This window comes from Urocampus carinirostris, chromosome 1 (genome assembly GCF_059441175.1).
Source record: "Urocampus carinirostris isolate Australia breed hairy pipefish chromosome 1, RoL_Ucar_1.0, whole genome shotgun sequence".
Classification (NCBI taxonomy): domain Eukaryota; kingdom Metazoa; phylum Chordata; class Actinopteri; order Syngnathiformes; family Syngnathidae; genus Urocampus; species Urocampus carinirostris.
The window spans coordinates 2,179,224-2,198,430 of NC_142349.1; the positions used below are offsets into that span (position 1 = coordinate 2,179,224).

General features: G+C 39.5%; 1 protein-coding gene and 2 pseudogenes across 3 annotated transcripts in view; 2 read left to right on the plus strand and 1 right to left on the minus strand.

Moving 5' to 3' along the window:
* Window positions 1–1,710: 1,710 nt before the first annotated feature.
* On the plus strand, window positions 1,711–1,874 carry LOC148373221 (U2 spliceosomal RNA; annotated as a pseudogene).
* Window positions 1,875–3,423: 1,549 nt separating this feature from the next.
* The window catches only part of ap2a1 (adaptor related protein complex 2 subunit alpha 1), a 41,991-nt gene continuing 26,207 nt past the window's right edge, over window positions 3,424–19,207 (plus strand). For 2 of the 3 annotated variants that reach the window (XM_088336074.1, XM_088336238.1), the window contains exons 1-8: window positions 3,424–3,769; window positions 4,164–4,251; window positions 7,033–7,244; window positions 12,308–12,501; window positions 12,589–12,718; window positions 15,208–15,309; window positions 18,098–18,357; window positions 18,471–18,639. In XM_088336074.1, coding sequence (XP_088192200.1) covers window positions 4,185–4,251; window positions 7,033–7,244; window positions 12,308–12,501; window positions 12,589–12,718; window positions 15,208–15,309; window positions 18,098–18,357; window positions 18,471–18,639 — 1,134 coding nt within the window. In that variant the 5' untranslated portion in view covers window positions 3,424–3,769; window positions 4,164–4,184. The remainder of the gene's footprint in view (window positions 3,770–4,163; window positions 4,252–7,032; window positions 7,245–12,307; window positions 12,502–12,588; window positions 12,719–15,207; window positions 15,310–18,097; window positions 18,358–18,470; window positions 18,640–19,207) is intronic. The other variant, XM_088336157.1, reaches the window with a different exon arrangement.
* Window positions 5,554–5,699, minus strand: LOC148373223 (5.8S ribosomal RNA; annotated as a pseudogene).

Here is a 19,207-nt window from a genome sequence, read left to right on the forward strand (position 1 = left end):
ACTCTCCGGTCTCCCGAAGTCCAAAATCAAGAGCCTGCAGCTGGTACATAATGCAACAGCGAGGCTTTTGACTAAGACTAGAAAGTTTGATCATATTACCCAGATTCTAGCTAACATGCATTGGCTCCCTGATAGCTTAAGATGTGATTTTAAGGTTCTGTTGGTAGTATAAAAAAATCATGCATGGACTTGCTCCCTCATATCTTTCAAATTTAATTTCCCCTATGTTTCGGTCTGCAGTCTTTGCTCTGAATTGCTGGTTTCCCAGTAATCCCAAGAGCCAAGAAGAGATGCACAGGTTCGCGAGCGGTTTTCATTCAGGCCCCGGTGCTGTGGAATGCCCTTCCCCCTGAGATCTGATCTGCAACCTCAGTGGAAATGTTTGAATCCAAGCTTAAAACACACTTCTATTCTATAGCTTATGAATGACCAATATTTCATGTTGACAATAACAGTGTATTATTTGTTATTGCAACATCCATTGCAGCCTGTTCATCCTGTTTGGTCCCTTCATTTTCCTCATGTTGAGGTTTTTGAGTTTTTCCTTGCCCTCGTGCAGGCTTTAGATCAGGAGATGGTGTAATAATATTTTGTCCGTGCAGTTCTTTGAGACCCCTTGTGATTAAGGGGGGGGGATTTTTTAAGGGTTATTGTTCTATCTTCTTGATTCATTATCCATTATCCGGTATCGGTCAGTTCATAATACGCTACAAAGCCTAGGAGCCGGGACTCTTACTCTAAACCAAAAGGCCAAGCTAAGGTCCTAGCCTTAAAGCCTTGCTGCGATCATTACGAATGCACCGTTCCCGGAGGTACTGCAATACCGGGCCGATGCGTGGAGTGGACAGAGCAAGCTTAAGGGCTGTACAAATAAACATGACTTGACTCTACTAGGTTCATTTTTTTATAAGTCTGGCTGTGCCTTAGTAGGCACAAACATCCCTTCACGCCACTGGTTTCCAGTTTTGGGCGTGTTACTGAAAAAAAGTTGTTGGTACAGCTACTAGTTATTTCATTCAAAATGTAATTGCATTACCCCTCAGATCACTGACACCCAAAAGTAACACATCACCTCGAAAGTAACCATCTAATTGCAATTTACTGCATATATGGTACTCACATGAAAGCCGACCCCCTAAAACTGCTAAAAAATTGCAACGTAATAAGAAAATAAAAATAAAACCTGTACACAAACCTGTGAAAGTTGTTTCTTGGCTTGTGCAGTTTTGACAATTTACTAACTATTACAGCCGAGACACTCGATACTTGCTACTCAAACTACAATAATATTTCCTTTTCAATTTCTTGGTAATATCCAAGAAGTTTTCTTTTTTTTTCTCCAGGCATTTTACAAATACATAGATCTTTTTCCATAAATTCTGTGCTCACGTTTGCCTCATTGATTTTGGTATTTCAGTAAAAGTCACGCCCCTTCGCCGCTTATTGCCTACCATTTGCTACGGGCAACACACAACTAAATATGTGCATATAAACTGACACCCTTATTTCAGTATTTTAATTTATAGTTAGAAATGTGGCTTGGATGTGAGTATGTACGGTATCAGAATAGCAGTAGGGAAAAATTATCGAACTCGTACTGTGCTTTAGATGCGCTACCATTACTGTACGGTTCTATTTTGTAAGTATATATAAACATTCCCAACTTTAGTTAGTTTCTTTAGTGTTGTGTTGCCGGCAGATGAAGTAGTGATTGCATCGGCCTCTTGGCTGAAAGCAACTGTGCACTTTATGGTCTGATCAGGATGGAGTAAAACCCTAGCATTTTTGCAATTTGGAGATGGATTAAGAGCTTGCTCTGTCCGCTACATGCATCGGCTCGGTATTGCAGTACATCCGGGAACGGTGCTTTCGCACTGATTCCTGCATAGCTCTTTGGCTAGGACCTTGACTTGGCCTATTGGCTGAGAACAAGTGTCTCGGCCCGTGGCTTTGTAGTGAATTATGAATTGACCGATAATGGATAACTGATAACGAATATAGAACAATAACCCTTACAAAATCCCCCCACCACCAAAGAACAGAAGAAATAGTCATTTGTAGTCTGCGGCGGAGTAACGACCGACAGACAAGTTACATCAAAAGCGTCTCTTCAGGCTGGTCTGCTTGCAGTTAGGTTCTCGAGGTGGCCAGGGTTGATGATGCAGCGCCTCAGGTCACCTTTTGTATAGTCCTTGTAGTGCTGTTCCTGGCCACCAACATCTCGCTACGACCCGCTCAGTTGTCCATAAAGGACTTGGCTTGGGAGACGCGAGTTAGATATGATATTTTCTGGCCATAGCTGCTTCTATGCTGTTGGTGCCAGTTGCTGTTAGAATGTCCGTGTGTGGGATTCACTCTTCCCAAGTCAGGCTGTAAATTGTTTAGTAAACATATGATGTGGTATATATATTAAGGCTTTTTATATGGCGTCTGTTTGGTGTCCATGTTTCTCCCCCCTACAGTAAGGTGGAGACACAGACTGCATTATATACTGCAACTTTGGTAGTGGTTTTCATGTTGTGGTTGTCATTTTTGGACCGGACTTGGGCTGGTTCGGGCTTTAATATTCGTGGGCCGGGTTGAGTCGAGCTGGGTTTTTCAGGCCCGATCTTACCTCTTTTATAAAGTAACTTAACGGGGAGGGTTCCATTATTCAGTGTTCTTAGATTTCCAAGCAAAAGGTATCGGATTGCTTTTAATGGATACTGCTATGTGTTTACTTTGATCAGATTAATACTAAAATTCCCAGTATCGCCCATGACTATTAATAGCGCATTAAAGGACTTGTTACTGATTAAATCTCTTGACTACTATGGTTGTAGGGACATCATTTCCCGTGGTGTGTCTTGGGCAACTACAGCCTCTCTCCCCAGCCCAAAATATGTTTCCACCCAGTCAAGAACGGGGGACCTTTTCCATGTTAGGCGATTGTCCTAACAACTGAACTATGGAAACATACTAGTGATGGCAAAATTAAACCCCACAAAACAGTGATGCCGTACAGGGAAATGATTTTGTTTTCTCTTACTTTCTCACTCTTTTTCTTTCATCTGTCTTTCTCTCTTCCTCTAATTCCCTCCACCTTTTTCTTTCTATTTCTCTCTCACTCTCTCTTTTCCCCTTTATTCTTCTCTCGTTCTCCTTTCTCTCTCTCTCTTTCTTTCTTTAACCCTTTCTTTTTATCTTTTTTCTCACTCTTTCACTTCTTTCTTTCCATTCTTTCTCCTGCTCTTTTACTCTATTTCACTTTCTCCCTCTTTCTTGCTTCCTTTTTTTTTCTTTCTCTCTCGTCCCATTTTATCTCTCTCGCCTGGAAAAGTGTTGGAGTAAGATTTAACAGATTTTGCTTATAACTGTTTTAACGTAACCCCGTGGTACACGAGGGTTCACTGTAATAGTATTCCGATCTGGAGGAGCCTACGCGTGCACGAATGCTTTGCGCGGTCACACTTTAGTGCTCCTGCTGTCACGAGCTTGATCCGGAGAGCGGGGGGAAGACTCGGAGAGTTAGAGCGAGCAGAAATTCTCCGTCCTATTTTCCTTTGCCTTTTTATCGCACCATTAAGACGACAGGTTTTGCAACGGAGGCTGACAACAAACTAACGTGTTGTTTCGCTCAAGCGGTGATGCATTGGAGCATTTGAACGCTATCGCTAGCCAGTCAGCTAGCTAGCTAGCTGTACGCTGCTTGCGACTCGAGGACAAGTTAACGGCATATTCTCCTACCTGATTCTCAATAACGCCCCCAGTTTTAGCGACATCGAGACCCGTAAGTGAAATATCAACGTCGAGTGAGGTTTTAATAGTAAGAATACGGATAAGGCAGCCGTGTGTTGTTTTCTTTGGGATTAATGCTCGCTCGAGGAGGATTGAATGAAATAGCTTGACAGATAGCCAGCGGAAACGAGCCAGTTAACGGGGCTACGGTTTATTTACTGGGTTTCGCCTTGATCACCTCCATCCAGGGAATCACACAATTGGACCAGTTTCCAGTCTGTATACCCACATGAACCTCGTCAGAAAACGCTAAATCACAAAGTCTATTTATTTTTCTCACGACCGACCCACCGTGCTAAGTAGCTAGCTCGCCCTACACTTCTAAATAGGCGATCGTCCACTTCATCGAAGAAGCTGACCAACAGCGGATATTTTTTTCCTTTTAGGCGTAATAATATCCTGCAAAAATGCCAGCCGTGTCGAAAGGAGATGGAATGCGCGGATTAGCGGTTTTCATTTCGGATATAAGAAATTGTAAGTGTGACCCTCTTTCCTTTTCTGCATGCTTCCCTGGCATATATCCACCTGAACTGATAACATCGCTTACAGTTTTTCTTGTGTGCTGTTAAAGTCAAGTCACATTTGTTTGTATAGCCCTTAATCAAAACATGTCTCAAATGACTGCACAGGCAAAATTACACCATCCCCAGATCTAAAACCGACATGCGGGCTAGGGAAAACTTAAAAACATCAACATGAGGGAAAATAAAAAAAAACCTTGAGAGTGGGCCTCACAAGTGGTAATCCCCCTTCCAGGATGACCAGGCTGCAATAGATGTTGCATTGGGTAATAATACACAAAATAAAGTGAACATGGATTAAAAAATGCACAAGTAATATGTAATTTTGTCCAAAAAGTACATGACAGCAACAGCACTGCTTCCCATCTCAGATGCTGATCATCTACCAGCAGGTTGAGATTATATGCTTCAGGTCAAGGTATATAACTTGTTTGGTTTAAAGATTGGTCGAACAGTTGTCATTCCTGAAACTGCACGTGCAGTGTCATGTTTTTTTGTCTGCCTGGAAGTCATTTTCAGATGTTTGGTCATTGGACAGAATAATATGCTATTCGCATATTTAGCCCAAACTCGTGATATTTCAACTTAAGGGACGGTGTGTAGTATTTAGTGCTTCCTAGTGGTACAGAATATGTGTATTCATTAAAAAACATTGATTTGAATATTAGGCTTAAATACATAAATTATCACATCAGCGTTAATTTTTATTGAAAAAGAAATTATGGGTAAAAAAAGGTGCATGTCTTTTTCATTAGGGAATCCCTACGTAGTAGTGGCCACCATGTTTTTCTGGATTCTTGCTGCTCTGAACTGTCCTGCAAAGGTGTATTACTAGAAATACTTGTATGTTAAGAGTTTTTTTTTTTTGACAAAACATGAGCCCTATTGAGAGAGAGCTGCCATGATTGTCTGCAAATGCAAATTAGAGTGTACAGTACACCATTTCGCTGTGACGCCGGGAATTGTAATACCGCTTTGGTCCGGCAGAGAATGCCAAGACAGTTTTTTTATAAAAAAAAAAAGCTATGTTAAATTTTTGAGACTACATTTTGAACATTGCATCATTTACAAACAAAATGTGATGAAAGTTTCAATTCTGTAGTGTTTGACGGTTTCCTCATGAAACAAAGTTAACAATTTTCAATGGAACAGACAGAAATACAGGGAAAAACAATCATTCAATATGTATAAAATAAGTAAAGTATAAATAAATGTAATAATAATGATGTTTATATCTACCCAAGGGGCAAATTCTTGAGCCCATCCCAGCCATCTCCGGGGAGTGGGCAGAGGACATCCTGAACTGATTGCCAGCCAATCGCAGCTGCAAATCACATTAGTTCTCGCAGCTAGCTGCGTTCTTCATCGACGCACGAGCCGAGTGATCCACCGCTAAGAGTCGTACGTTCGGGCCGTTTTACGTCCGCCCGGGACGATCGGAGACAAATTCACGACAGGGGTTTTACTTGCGCCGCACCGCGGGTGCCGTTCAGTCGCACCCACGAGCGAGCCCCTAACCCGCGGCGCGGGTACTTTCGGGCGCGTTACGCACAACACCAACACAGTTAAGGGGCTCCCGCACACGTCCGCCACCTTTCGCCCGCCGCGTGCGGATGGCCGCCTGTCGTCGCGCCGCGCTACTGGGGTCGTCCGACGAGCGGGCTCCCCCCAGTTACGGGGGTAGCCCGATCACGCCCGCCGCCTTTTCTTGCGTCGCGCCGTGTGACGCCGCGTCCACCGAACTCGCTCCGTCGCGCGGCCGGGGAGTGACCCCCGCCATTTTCGTCATAAAAGTACCCAAAGATTCCCCCATCTGCTTTTATGGTACGCTAACCAATGTAATTTGTACGGTGTGTTTTAAAGTAGGGTCCTCACTACCCCCAATTTTTGCTTGTAGTGATGCAATGTTCAATTAAAAAAAAATATTTAAAAAACGCAAGACAACATTCTTTTAATAAAAACTGTCTTTATGCCCCCGCGAGTCTACTGAGAATAAGTGGTGCAGATAATGGATGGATGGATGGATGTCTTGACTCCCTCTGCCCACCCAAAGTTGTACTCCAACTCTCAGCGTCACAACAGAATTGTGGGCACCCATTGCATTGATTTAACGTACTTATTGGTTCAAACATCTCGTGATACAACAAATTGATTAATTAGTTTCCAACACTTTAAATAATCGACTTGAATAGATTAGTTGTTAAAAAATTATTTTTTAAACTCAGTGTTTCTTTAAGGGGATGGCCAAGAACGTCATGAACTCACACAGGGTTCACTAGTTGAATAAGTGACAGGTTGACACGTATGGAAGTGAATTAGGGTCAAACGTTTTTGAATTTGGGAAAAAAAAATTGAAACTAAAACAAATGCTTGGTGGTCTGCTCAGCTTATAACGTCCGAGCGGAAGATTTAATAAAGAGGGGGCTCGGAGGAGGCTTTTAGGTCGGAATGGAATTCTCTGAAAGCACCTCTCCTGGCCCTCCTTGCAAGTTGAAAATCTATTCATGTCTTTTCTTAATATTTTTAGTGTCTACTTATGTTTTAACTATCCCTTTGAGACTTTTTTTGATAAAGGGCTATACCAATAAATGTGACTTAGAGAAACAACCCAAGGTTAGGGAAAGTTTGTGTCACCTAATCAGCTTAATCGGCACCCATCTTCAAATAACAAAGATTGACAGTCATTTTATGATGTCATAAATTTCTCATTGTACCACTCTCGTTTACGTCCTAGGTAAAAGCAAAGAGGCAGAGATCAAGCGTATCAATAAAGAGCTGGCCAACATTCGCTCCAAATTTAAGGGGGACAAAGCTCTTGATGGCTACAGCAAGAAGAAGTATGTCTGTAAACTGCTCTTTATTTTCCTGCTTGGTCATGACATTGACTTCGGACACATGGAGGCGGTCAACTTGCTGAGTTCCAACAAGTACACAGAAAAGCAGATTGTAAGTTTTGAGCATTTGCTTCTAATCAGCAGTAACAGAAATTGAGCTTGAATTTGTTCAACTTTGGGTTACAATTTCCAGGATAGAGGTTGACTGAAGTTAACAAAAAAATCATAAATATTTTTTAGCACCCTTTATTCCTAAAGTATCAGTTTAGCATTTTGCACAAAACTTAACACTTGTCACTGGACTGAATGTTTGATTGAATTGAATGAAATCTGTGATCCGAAAGTGCTTTACATGCAAATTTGATAAATTAGTGTAAATTACTGACAATGATTTTCATACAAAATCCAGTTGCGTGGAGGGTTTAGGAAAAGAACTCGAGCAATATCAGAAAAATCTGGATAAGTACACTGCACTGTAAAAGCAATACATAGTTAACTTTTGGATGCATGACATACCAGTACATACACTTTACAATGAGTGGGTCAAAAATTAGTAGGGAGGGAAAATCCAAATAGTATTGTGCAATAAACATGTTTTATGAGGAATACCTGTAATAAGACAACATTACAACTTTTCTTATTGATACAGATTTTGAAGAATAACAATCCATGGGGACATTTTTGACCCCACTTGTGCAACTAAGGGTTAAAATCACACGTCTTGACAAGGTAGACATGACACTTGTTCAAACTTCCAACCTTCTGAAATGAGATGTTAGACCAATGGTGTTGACAGAACAAAAGCCCAGAGAACACACACTATACCAGGGATATCAAACTCAGTTTGGCTCTGGGGCCTGATCCAGATTTTCTATTCTAAGGCGGGCCGGATCAGTGAAAGAATGACCTCTCCAAATTTTTGGCTTCATTTTTTTAGCACTATGCTTTATCATTCAGCCTACAGTGGTAACCTAACTGACATATTAGAATCACGGATAACACGGGATCTTTTCTAAACAAGACACATTTATTCACAAACAACGGGGGAAATATTTTCATATTTGGCATTGAATGTGTTGACTAGTTTATTTTAAGAGTCAAGTGAATGCATTTTTACACTTGAACCAACTCACTACGAAACTATGAAAACACAACACTGCCCAATAGTGCATTTATTAAAAAAAAAGTCATAACTTATTAGAGACATCCTATGACTCTCTTCTTTTCTTTTTTTTACACAGAAGTTTATGGCAGGCTGGATCCGGCCTGTAGGCAATATGTTTGTAATGCCTGCTCCATACATAGCTAAAGCTTGTTTTATGACTGTGGCCTTAACTTTCATCGAAGGCTTTAACTTCGGCTTTACTTGACCTACATTGTAGGTATTGTAAGTCATCCTAACACTGACTGTATGGATTTGACTCACCTAAACAGGAAATGTTGAGTAAAATAATTGGTAATTTGCCATTGGTCAGAGGTAACTCCTGAATCACCAAATGTAGTAACTGTTTACGTTAGAAATAATTAATTTTACACAGTAATTCTGGTGGAAAGTTCTAAAAATGTAGATTCTAAGTGTTTTGTTTGGATTCATCATAGCGTTCTTATTTCATGTCAGGTGCACCTGACTAGAAGGGGGGTGGAAAAAACAACAATGTGTTGAAAGGCTTGGCACTTGCCTTTAGTGTCAGTTCTATCTGCAATAAAATTATGGTTTGGGGAGCTCAGCCCCAAAATTAACCTGTTTCCGTAGGCATCTTTTTGACTTGTCTGCATTTATATAGCGCTTTTCAAGTCACAGAAGACCCCCCAAAGCGCTTTACAATGTGCTATACACACACACACACAATAGCGGCAACAGCCATGCAAGGCACCTATCATTTATTTATTTTTTAACTATGTTTCTGGTAAATTAAGCTGTTCATTTTTCTTGTATTTACACCAAGACAAGTGAAAATTACAGTTTTCAATAGATTTAATTCATTTTTAAGCTTTATTTTTCCTAGTTTTCCATGAAAACAAACAAGCACTGATTGAATATACTTAATAAAGTATGCAGTATAATAAACAGGACCAACAACAGCAATTGTATTTTGAATGATTATTATGTCTGTTTCCCTGTGTTATAATTCTCCAGTTAAAGGATGGGGTGTGTCACCTGAGTTGTCCTTAAAAAGTTGAAAGTAGAATATTTTCTCCATATTGTGTGTGTTAACGATGCCCAACTGAGTTCAAAGAGCCTTGTCATTTTTTTCTCACCGCACCTATCTGCTTTCATTTTACTTGTACAGTGAAACCTCGGTTTTTGAACGCCTCTCAGTTCGAACAAATCGGTGTCCGACCCCAAATTTCGAGAAATTCTTGCTTCGCTGTTCGGTTAAAAAATCGGAGTTTGAACGCCAGTAATGCGTGAGTGCGTGCGCTAGGGTGCGATGCTGAGCGGCGTACGGGTGTTTTAGCCCCTTATTATGCCTCCGAAGAAAGTCAGTGCAAGCAGCAAAGTTGCTACAGGTGAAAAAGAAAAGTAGTGCGTACAACTAATGCATTTAAGAAATAAATAATAGCCAAATAGTAAGGAGGTGTGCGAGCGCCTTCTGCTGACCACCACAAAGGTAAGAAATCCTATTCATAAGATTACGATAACGCAAACGTACGATTAGCCTGTATTAGCTTTAAGTTTACGTTAAACATTCAGGGTGTTGGAACGGAGCCCCCTCTCCAATTAACCGCTCACCACTTGTTGTGGAGACCCGGGTGCTAAATGACTTGTAAACGACCTGATATTTTTATTTTTACACGTTCATGTTAGCGTTATCTTTCTTACGGAAGATTACGACAACGCGAACGTACGATTAGCCTGGGTTAGCTTTATTTTTATGTTAAACATTCAAGGTAAACATTCAGGGTGTTGGGACGGATTAAAATGATTTATATTATTTTTAATGGGAAAAATGATTTCGGTGATCGAACAAATCTGTTTTCGAACAGGGTTCTGGAACAGATTATGGTCGAGAACCGAGGTTCCACTGTACCAGTAAAGGCATTCTATTCTTTCCGGGACTTATATCCTCGTCATCACCCTTTTGTTTGTGTAGCATGAAAATGGTAATAGTAATAAAAGGCCTGTTTCAAATACAGTCCAAACGCCAATACACAAAGATGATAAAAGAAGAGTTTATTCAAACATGTCTTCAAAACGCATGTACTTGATGAATTAGCTGAATGACTTTAAGCCAGGGGATGGCGGCAGAAAGTAACAATTTTTTTAATTCCGAATTGCACATTTATAGGTAGTTTTAAAAACATTAGAAAATTGAAAGTTTTCTCCCAAATGTATGTGTTTAACATTGGTTTAGAATGAAATAATAATCTTTACTACCCAGCAGGAATTGATATATCTAATCAAAGGGTCTTCAAATCCGGTCTTTGAGAGCCTTTACTCAATCATATTTCAATTTGTACCTCCTCTAACACACTTCACTGAAACAAAAAGGTGAAAATTTAACCGACCATTTTATTCAGTTATTGTAGAAGGGAAACTGCATACAAAGGGTTAGAAAAGGGGCTCTCAAAAACAGGAATTTGAGACCCGCATTCTATAGAATTGAATAGTCCTTTTGCCTTTTGAGTGAAAATTGTTTAAAATGAGAGATGACATAGCAGTCCAAGATAAACAACATAAACTGGTAATAAAGACTGAAAATACAAAAATGAGGTAAAACAAAGTCCGGATGAACAGGCAAAAATGTTTTCAAGGTAGTGCTTGAAGACCAGCCTAAGTTGTAAGTGCAATGATAAATAGTGCATCGCAACTATCACGAACAGCCTCAACTTCTCAATGTTCTGCCGGCAGGCCGTCAGAATGGTGAGAAACAAAACCGTGTTTTCACCATTTCAAGAGTCGCTAAAATACGACATGCCACATATTATTTGAAAGCTTAGACTCTTGGCATTCCAGAAATGACCATTTTAAAATGTAATCATCACAGAAACATCACAATCAGTCGGAATTAAGATCCCAGAAAATTAAAAAGCCGGTGTAACACACCAATGACGTGCTCTGATAGTCCGCCGATGACACGATACTCCGCATACATGATCTCATTGCATTCATGAAAGTCCAGTGAATCCAACCGTATAAAATATATACTCCAAAACACACCCTAATGCAGACAGTCGGAAGAATATATGCCTTAAAGCATTTCTGCATTGTCTGACGACCCTTCTTGTCATCAGTTCGTTTCGCCAATTAATTTCCTTTTAAAAGTTAACAAACTAATGACATGATTTCTAATATGGCCGTCAGCCTCTCACCTTTCTTTAGACACCACGCTCGACCAATTGCAAGCTTTTTTTTCCACAGTCCTTAGCCTGTATTGAGAAAACAAACATGACCTCTTTTTCTTCAAAAACCTTCAGCCAGGATTCAAATGATGATTGACACATTGGTTAGCCAATGAAATTCATATTTACGATGTGTATTTAAGTGAGTCTAAGAAAGACATTCATAATGAAACTCGGGATCCTTTTTTACGCGCGATTATTTGCACAATCAGTGAGTGATTGACATCTGGAAAGAAAAGTCAAACTTTTACAACTCGATCACAATGTCTAAAAATGTGCCAAAGTAAAATACACGATTGTAGATTTTGCAGCTGTAAACTTGTTGTCTCCAATTTGCTTACTTTTGGAAACCTTTTGACAGACCATTAGAAAAATGTGTAAAATATAATGGTTAGTTTTTCAGATTGTGGTCACATTTAACATAGGACCATGTAAGGCTTCATGCTATGTCCCAGCTATTTTCCATTTAAGGTGCCCATGTTACACTCTTCATTTTTACTCTCTGATTGCAAAACATTACGGCAAGAATTAAAAACCAATGTTTGTGTGTTCCAACTCCGATTGCTCAATGTTAGTAGCACTTGCAGAGATTATTTCAGCAGGGGACAAAAAGTGTTACCTATCAAAAGAGACCAAAACCGTCCATATTCTCCAAATGGTTCAGGGACAGCATTCAATTTACTTTCGTTACGTTTTAGATTGGGATTTTACGCGAATTTTACAGGATTGTTAAGGGGTAATACATTTTGAGAATACGTTAGAATAGTTGACGGTTCTTTCACTGCTACTATTTTGTGATCACGCTGTCAATCAATAACTCTTCTTGTACAGGGCTACCTGTTCATCTCAGTTCTTGTCAACAGCAACAGTGAATTGATCCGCCTGATTAACAATGCCATAAAAAATGACCTGTCTAGCCGCAACCCCACTTTCATGTGCCTCGCGCTTCACTGTATTGCCAATGTGGGCAGTCGTGAGATGGCTGAGGCCTTTGCCAGTGAAATCCCCCGCATCTTGGTTGCTGGGTGAGTTTTAAGTTTTATTTTCAATTTGCCAAGCGAATATTTTAAGTGCTACATTTAATGTAAAGGTGATGTTAATATCTATCATAGTGATACGATGGACAGTGTGAAGCAGTCTGCTGCCCTATGTCTTTTGCGGCTCTATAAAACCTCTCCAGATCTAGTGCTGATGGGAGAATGGACATCCCGTGTGGTGCACCTTCTCAATGACCAACACATGGTAAGAGCAGTTTAAAAAAATATTTTTAGTAAACCAGAATCCTTCTTCAGAAATTAATATTACACTGTTTATTTGATGTTCTTGCATACAGCCATGATAAATGTTCATATGCATATGCTCACACCCAGTCTTTAGTTGATAAGTCTGGTTACACGAAAACAATGTCGTGAACAGTTGTGGGTTTATACTTTGCTAAAGGTCACGTTAGCAAAAAATGTCTCTCCTCCCTTTGGAAGTCCCATTTTTTATATTCTTATCCAGAAGGGTGACTTGAGTCATATAGTCTCATATGCTACAACTTTCGAGGGTTTTTCTTTTATTAAATTGTGGGGCAACTTTTTGGTTACCACTTGCAGCAAACGGATTTTTAAAAATGACCCATCAAGGTGCAAAGCTTGACCTGTGTGTATTTCCACATTGCAGGCGGCATTTCAATTGCAATGACTTAAAAAACAGAAGTAACAAATACAATAAAAATATGAATATATGAAATATATAAATAAAATATATGACATGTTACAGAATAACTTCACCATTTCTTTTTGGGGGATTTTTTACGAGAGCTAAAGGCATTTATCGGCTTCCTCAAGTGATAAATATAATTATCTATCTATCTACCTACTCGCCTACCTACCTACCTACCTACCTACCTACCAGGGGTCAGCAATAAATGATTGGTGAAAAATTAATGCCATTAATTGCGAACAATTAATGGAATGGTTGCTTAAACTCATAAATCCATTTATTGCAAAATTTAAATAATTATCAATTATTACGACCTATTAATTGCGAAAATATTCGGGTTTTTTGTTAGTCGATTGCGTCAACAAACGTGCAAATTTTCACGCCGCACGAGCATTTCGTATGCGGTCAAGGTCACATACACGCACAATCGGGACAGTGCATGCATACGCGTAAGCTACCGTGTTTCCCCCATTATAAGACCCACCCTGAATATAAGGCCCAGCTTTTTATGAGAAATGAAATTCAACCTTCCTGCAAATAAGAGGCTCATATTACCTATGAAAACCATAGATATCAACGTTATTTAACAACGGCAATGCTTTTCTAAGAAATTTTTAGCGAAAATTTATTACTTTTGCACATATTTTTATTTCAAAACCTCAATTTTTGACGATGATTTTTGAAGTAAGGCCGGCCTTATATTCGGGGAAACACGGTATTTGGAATGCAATCTAGGTCCGCCACTTTCATTTGTATTTCACTCCGTTGATTCTGAGGTTCTCAAGTACAGCTAACACATGAATAAAAACAAGCCCCAACATGACGGTAGCTGATGTGATCACCAATAACTCAGAAGATATTTTTTGTACTAAAAGTAAAGATTAGAGGGACCAGTTTGTTCGACCATATTGACACGGCTATTATACCATTAAATTACCAATTAATGGCTAGAAATCCAATAAATACCCATTAATTGGCCTTGCCGCGAAAAAATTAACATTAATTTTTTCGCACTTAAATATTTTTTTTTTTTCCAAAAATCAATTACTGATGACCCCTGCTACCTACCTAACTCATATCCCTCAGGAGGGGTGACCGACAGCAAGACAAACATACAAAAACAAGGAAAATGAAAGGGGAACCACACACAAACATGTTTTGGACCATGGCCCACCCACAAGCCCGGCACCTAAGTTGGTCATGCTTTCGTCCCTCTGGATGAAACGGGACACAAGAATGCGGCCGTGTCACTCGGGCACACACAGCAAGGCAAATATAATTACATACCATAAAATGTATTAGTGTTTGGCAACAACACTGATGCATATCTTTGATATTATATAGAAAAAGATGTGAACTGCTGGCGAAGAACTTAAATAATCTTTCTTAGCGTGTCTCTCCATCAAAGTTAGCTCCCCATTGTTGACAGCAGTGTAAAAATCCACAGTACCGGACTTCTGATTTAAGAAGCCACAGCTGCATCGTTTCCGTTGTCTGAACACCAGTTTTTATATTAAATTGTCCTTATATTAAATTGTCCGCTGATCATTTTTAATATGCTCACAATGTCCTGTAAATATGGTACTAGGCTTGCATGGACAATTGATTTGCTTATAACATCCTTTTAATAATACAACTTTAATTAGCAGACTTGAACAGGTTTTTTACTTAAAAGAATTTCTTGTGAAAAATGGCCACCAGAGCACTTGTAGCAGCGTCCGGACTACTCAGTTTCCATCCATAGTCCAAATAGTGTTCAATGTCACTCTAGTGAGGATAAGCAGCGCAGAAAATGGATGGAGTCTGATCACTGGTGCATGTACTGGGCCTTATCGTGACACCAATAAATGGTATTAAACTCGCTGATCCCTAGTTTGGATGGTACCTCAACTGCCTGAATAGGAAACAGGAAAACCCCTCTGATATGATTTTTTTTAACAATTTTCCTTGTTAGAAAAGGTTCATCTGCTGTGTTGAAATACCAGAAGTGAACCCCTTTTTTATTTGATTGTTTTTAATTTAAGGGTGTCGTGACTGCTGCCATTTCTCTTATTACCTGTTTGAGCCAGAAGAATCCAGATGAGTTTAAGACCTGTGTTTCCCTGGCAGTGTCTCGACTCAGCAGGGTGAGTAATCGACTTAAACTACACCACAGAATATTTACCATGAAAAATAAGTTTTCAAAAAACAGTCCTTGTTCATATTCACATAACTGTAATGTATGTATAGGCAAAACATTAAATATGAATTTGATCAACTAAATGGCAGCATTTCACTTGTGCAATGACTGCAATTTACATCTGGGGTTGTTTTGCATAAACACTATTGAAGATTCTACAGCATTTAAGAAATATTGCCATTATAACTTTGCTTCAGAATCTATGTAAAAACATTAGGTCATAGAAAAAAATTGTGACCTATTGAATGGAGGGACTGAATCACAGCTTGAGTTTCCACCTTTTTTAGTAATTTGGTAAATAGATAATGCGACTTTAGATATTTTAACAACGCATAAAATCCTATCAATTTTGTGGAATTGCTGATTGCTGAAGAATGTAAGTCACCTTACGTTTATTGGTATATTATTTAATCACAGGATGTAAAGAATATGTTGGAAGACACACTACCAAGGTAGTTTTGGGATGTGTAGCGATACACAGTAGTTCTAACTGTACAAAATTAACTGCCCTTTCCTGTCATCTATACAACTGGCGGTCCAGTGGTTAGAATTTGGTCATCTCCTCGCTTCAAACCGGTTTTTATTCCTGTTGCATCCAACAGCAATGTTTGAGCTGATCAAAATTGAGACAAGATTTAATACTGATTTCTAACTATAGGTGCGGGTTTTGTAGGAGTGTGCGTTTTATACCATTGAATAAAGTATATCTAAAATAATTACAGTGCATCCGGAAAGTATTCACAGCGCTTCACTTTTTCCACATTTTGTTATTTTACAGCCTCACTCCAAATTGTATTAATTTAATCTCATCTCATCTCATCTCCTTAGCCGTACCGCTTATCCTCATTAGGGTCGCGGGGGGGCTGGAGCCCATCCCAGCCATCTCCGGGCAGTGGGCAAAATACTCCATTATGACAATGTGAAAACGTTTTTTTTTTTACGTCTTTTGAATTTATTAGAAATAGAAAACTAAGAAATCACATTTACATAAATATTCACAGCCTTTGCCATGAAGCTCAGAATTGACCTGCGAGACAGGATTGTCTTGAGGCACAAATCTGGGGAAGGATACAGAAAAATTTCTGCTGCTTTGAAGGTCCCAATGAGCACAGTGGCCTCCATTATCCGTAAATGGAAGACATTTGGAACCACCAGGGCCCTTCCTAGAGGTGGCCGGCCTTCTAAACTGAGCCTTAGTCAGGGAGGTGACCAAGAACCCGATGGTCACTCTGTCAGAGCTCCAGCGTTCCTCTGTGGAGAGGGGAGAGCCTTCCAGAAGGACAACCATCTCTGCAGCAATCCACCAATCAGGCCTGTATGGTAGAGGGGCCAGACGAAAGCCACTCCTTAGTAAAAGGAACATGGAAGCCCGTCTGGAATTTGCCAAAAAGCACCTAAATGACTCTCAGACCATGAGAAACAAAATTCTCTGGTCTGATGAGACAAAGATTGAACTCTTTGGTGTGAATGCCAGGCGCCATGTTTGAAGGAAACCAGGCACCGCTCATCACCAGGCCAATACCATCCCTACAGTGAAGCATGGTGGTGGCAGCATCATGCTGTGGGGATGTTTTTCAGAAGCAGGAACTGGCAGACTAGTCAGGATAAAAGGAAAAATGAATGCAGCAATATATAGAGATATCCTGGATGAAAACCTGCTCCAGAGTGCTCTTGACCTCAGGCTGGGGCGAAGGTTCATTTTTCAGCAGGACAACGACCCAAAGCACACAGCCAAGATCTCAAAAGATTGGCTTCAGAACCACTCCGTGAATGTCCTGGAGTGGCCCAGCAAGAGTCCAGACTTGAATCCAATCGAACATCTCCGGAGAGATCTGAAAATGGCTGTGCACAAGCGTCTCCCATCCAACCTGATTGAGCTTGAGACTTATTGCAAAGAAGAATGGGCAAAACTGCCTAAAGATAGGTGTGCTAAACTTGTCGGATCATATTAAAAAGACTTGAGGCTGTATTTGCTGCCAAAGGTGGATCAACAAAGTATTAAGCTAAGGCTGTGAATACTTATGTAAATGTGATTTCTTAGTTTTCTATTTTTAATAAATTCAAAAAAAGTCAACAAAAAAAGAACTTTTTCACATTGTCATAATGGAGTATTTTGTATAGAATTTTGAGATAAAAGATTAAATTAATACATTCTGGAATGAAGCTGTGACAGAACAAAATGTGGAAAAAGTGAAGCGCTGTGAATACTTACCGGATGCACTATATATTTTTTAATTCGACAACTTTACTCTGGTGGGACCAATTAAACTCTGGTGGCCCGCCAGAATCTTCACTGGGGGTTTGCAATGGGGAAAAAAATGTTTTATAATACTGAGAGCAGTGAGTAAACTTAATTTAGTTGAGATCAAACCCATGACCCTGTGTGTGACTTTTTTGTTACCAGCTAATGTGCTCAGCTCACTGCACTAAAGGGCATTGCCAAACACCAGAGAAAGTATTTTCATAGTTGGGTTATATGAGATAACTTAATATGTTGATTAAAGCCTTAGTAATTCCATGTGCCACCAAATTCAATAATCCAAATCTCTTTGATTTCAAAAGTTTTGGACCCATACTGTTACATGTATATTTTAAACTTTGTGTGTTTTAATTTTTTAAGTGCTTACTTCTTAAATGGGACACTTATTTAAATGTTATGCAGTGTCAATGCAGTACTGCTCTAAATATTTGTTCAGACTTGATCTGAGTGCTCCATTTATTTTTTTGTTTCTTAGATTGTGTCATCAGCTTCTACTGACCTACAAGATTACACTTATTACTTTGTACCGGCCCCCTGGCTGTCTTGTAAACTGCTGCGCCTGCTACAGTGCTATCCTCCACCTGAAGATGGTGCTGTGAAAGGCCGCCTAGTAGAGTGTTTGGAAACCATTCTCAACAAGGCTCAGGAGCCACCTAAATCAAAGAAAGTACAGCACTCCAATGCAAAGAATGCTATCCTCTTTGAAGCGATCTCTCTCATCATTCATTATGACAGGTGAGCAATCAGAGCTTACCCTTTGTTATCTGATTTAAAATAAAAAGTACCCTAATAAAAGTAGGGATAAATATTTCACTTAAAATTCTCTTGCTGAAATGATTGTTTTACAGTGAGCCGAATCTTCTCGTGCGAGCCTGCAACCAGCTTGGACAGTTTCTGCAGCACCGAGAGACTAACTTGCGTTACTTGGCTCTGGAAAGCATGTGTACGCTGGCCAGTTCAGAGTTTTCTCATGAAGCTGTTAAGACGCACATCGAGACTGTCATAAACGCGCTCAAGGTAAATGAGCAGACACTTAGTACCCCTTTTCAGCATCAAAAAAAGGACTGCTGTTCTTTTACAGAAACACTAACTTACAGGTTCTATGGGAAGTGGGAAATGGTCTGAAAAATAAATTTGAGATTTTTTTGACAAAAGATTTCATAGGTGAATTTTATTTGCCAATTTTTATTTATTTGTTACCTTTATATGACATAGAAATGATGAGGAAAACAGAATCACTTTTGAGTTTTTTTTTTAACAAATATTCAACACTTACAGAATCGAAATCAAAATTTTCATTAAACCGTCTATCAAAAATTCAGGTGATCAAAAAAAACAATACAGTATTACTTCAGTGATCACAGTTGATGGGGGCCAGAACCCTCCAAAAAAAACTAAATCCAAAATAGCGTCAAACCTTCTTAAAAGCCCCCAGAGTCAAATTTACTTTGAGATGACATCTTAACTGAGTATATGATTCTGACAAAATAATTAAATATCTACAATTACAAACACATAATTACAGATGAATGAATGGTCGTTATTGTCATATATAAGTATGACAAAATTGGAGGGCTTCTTTCAT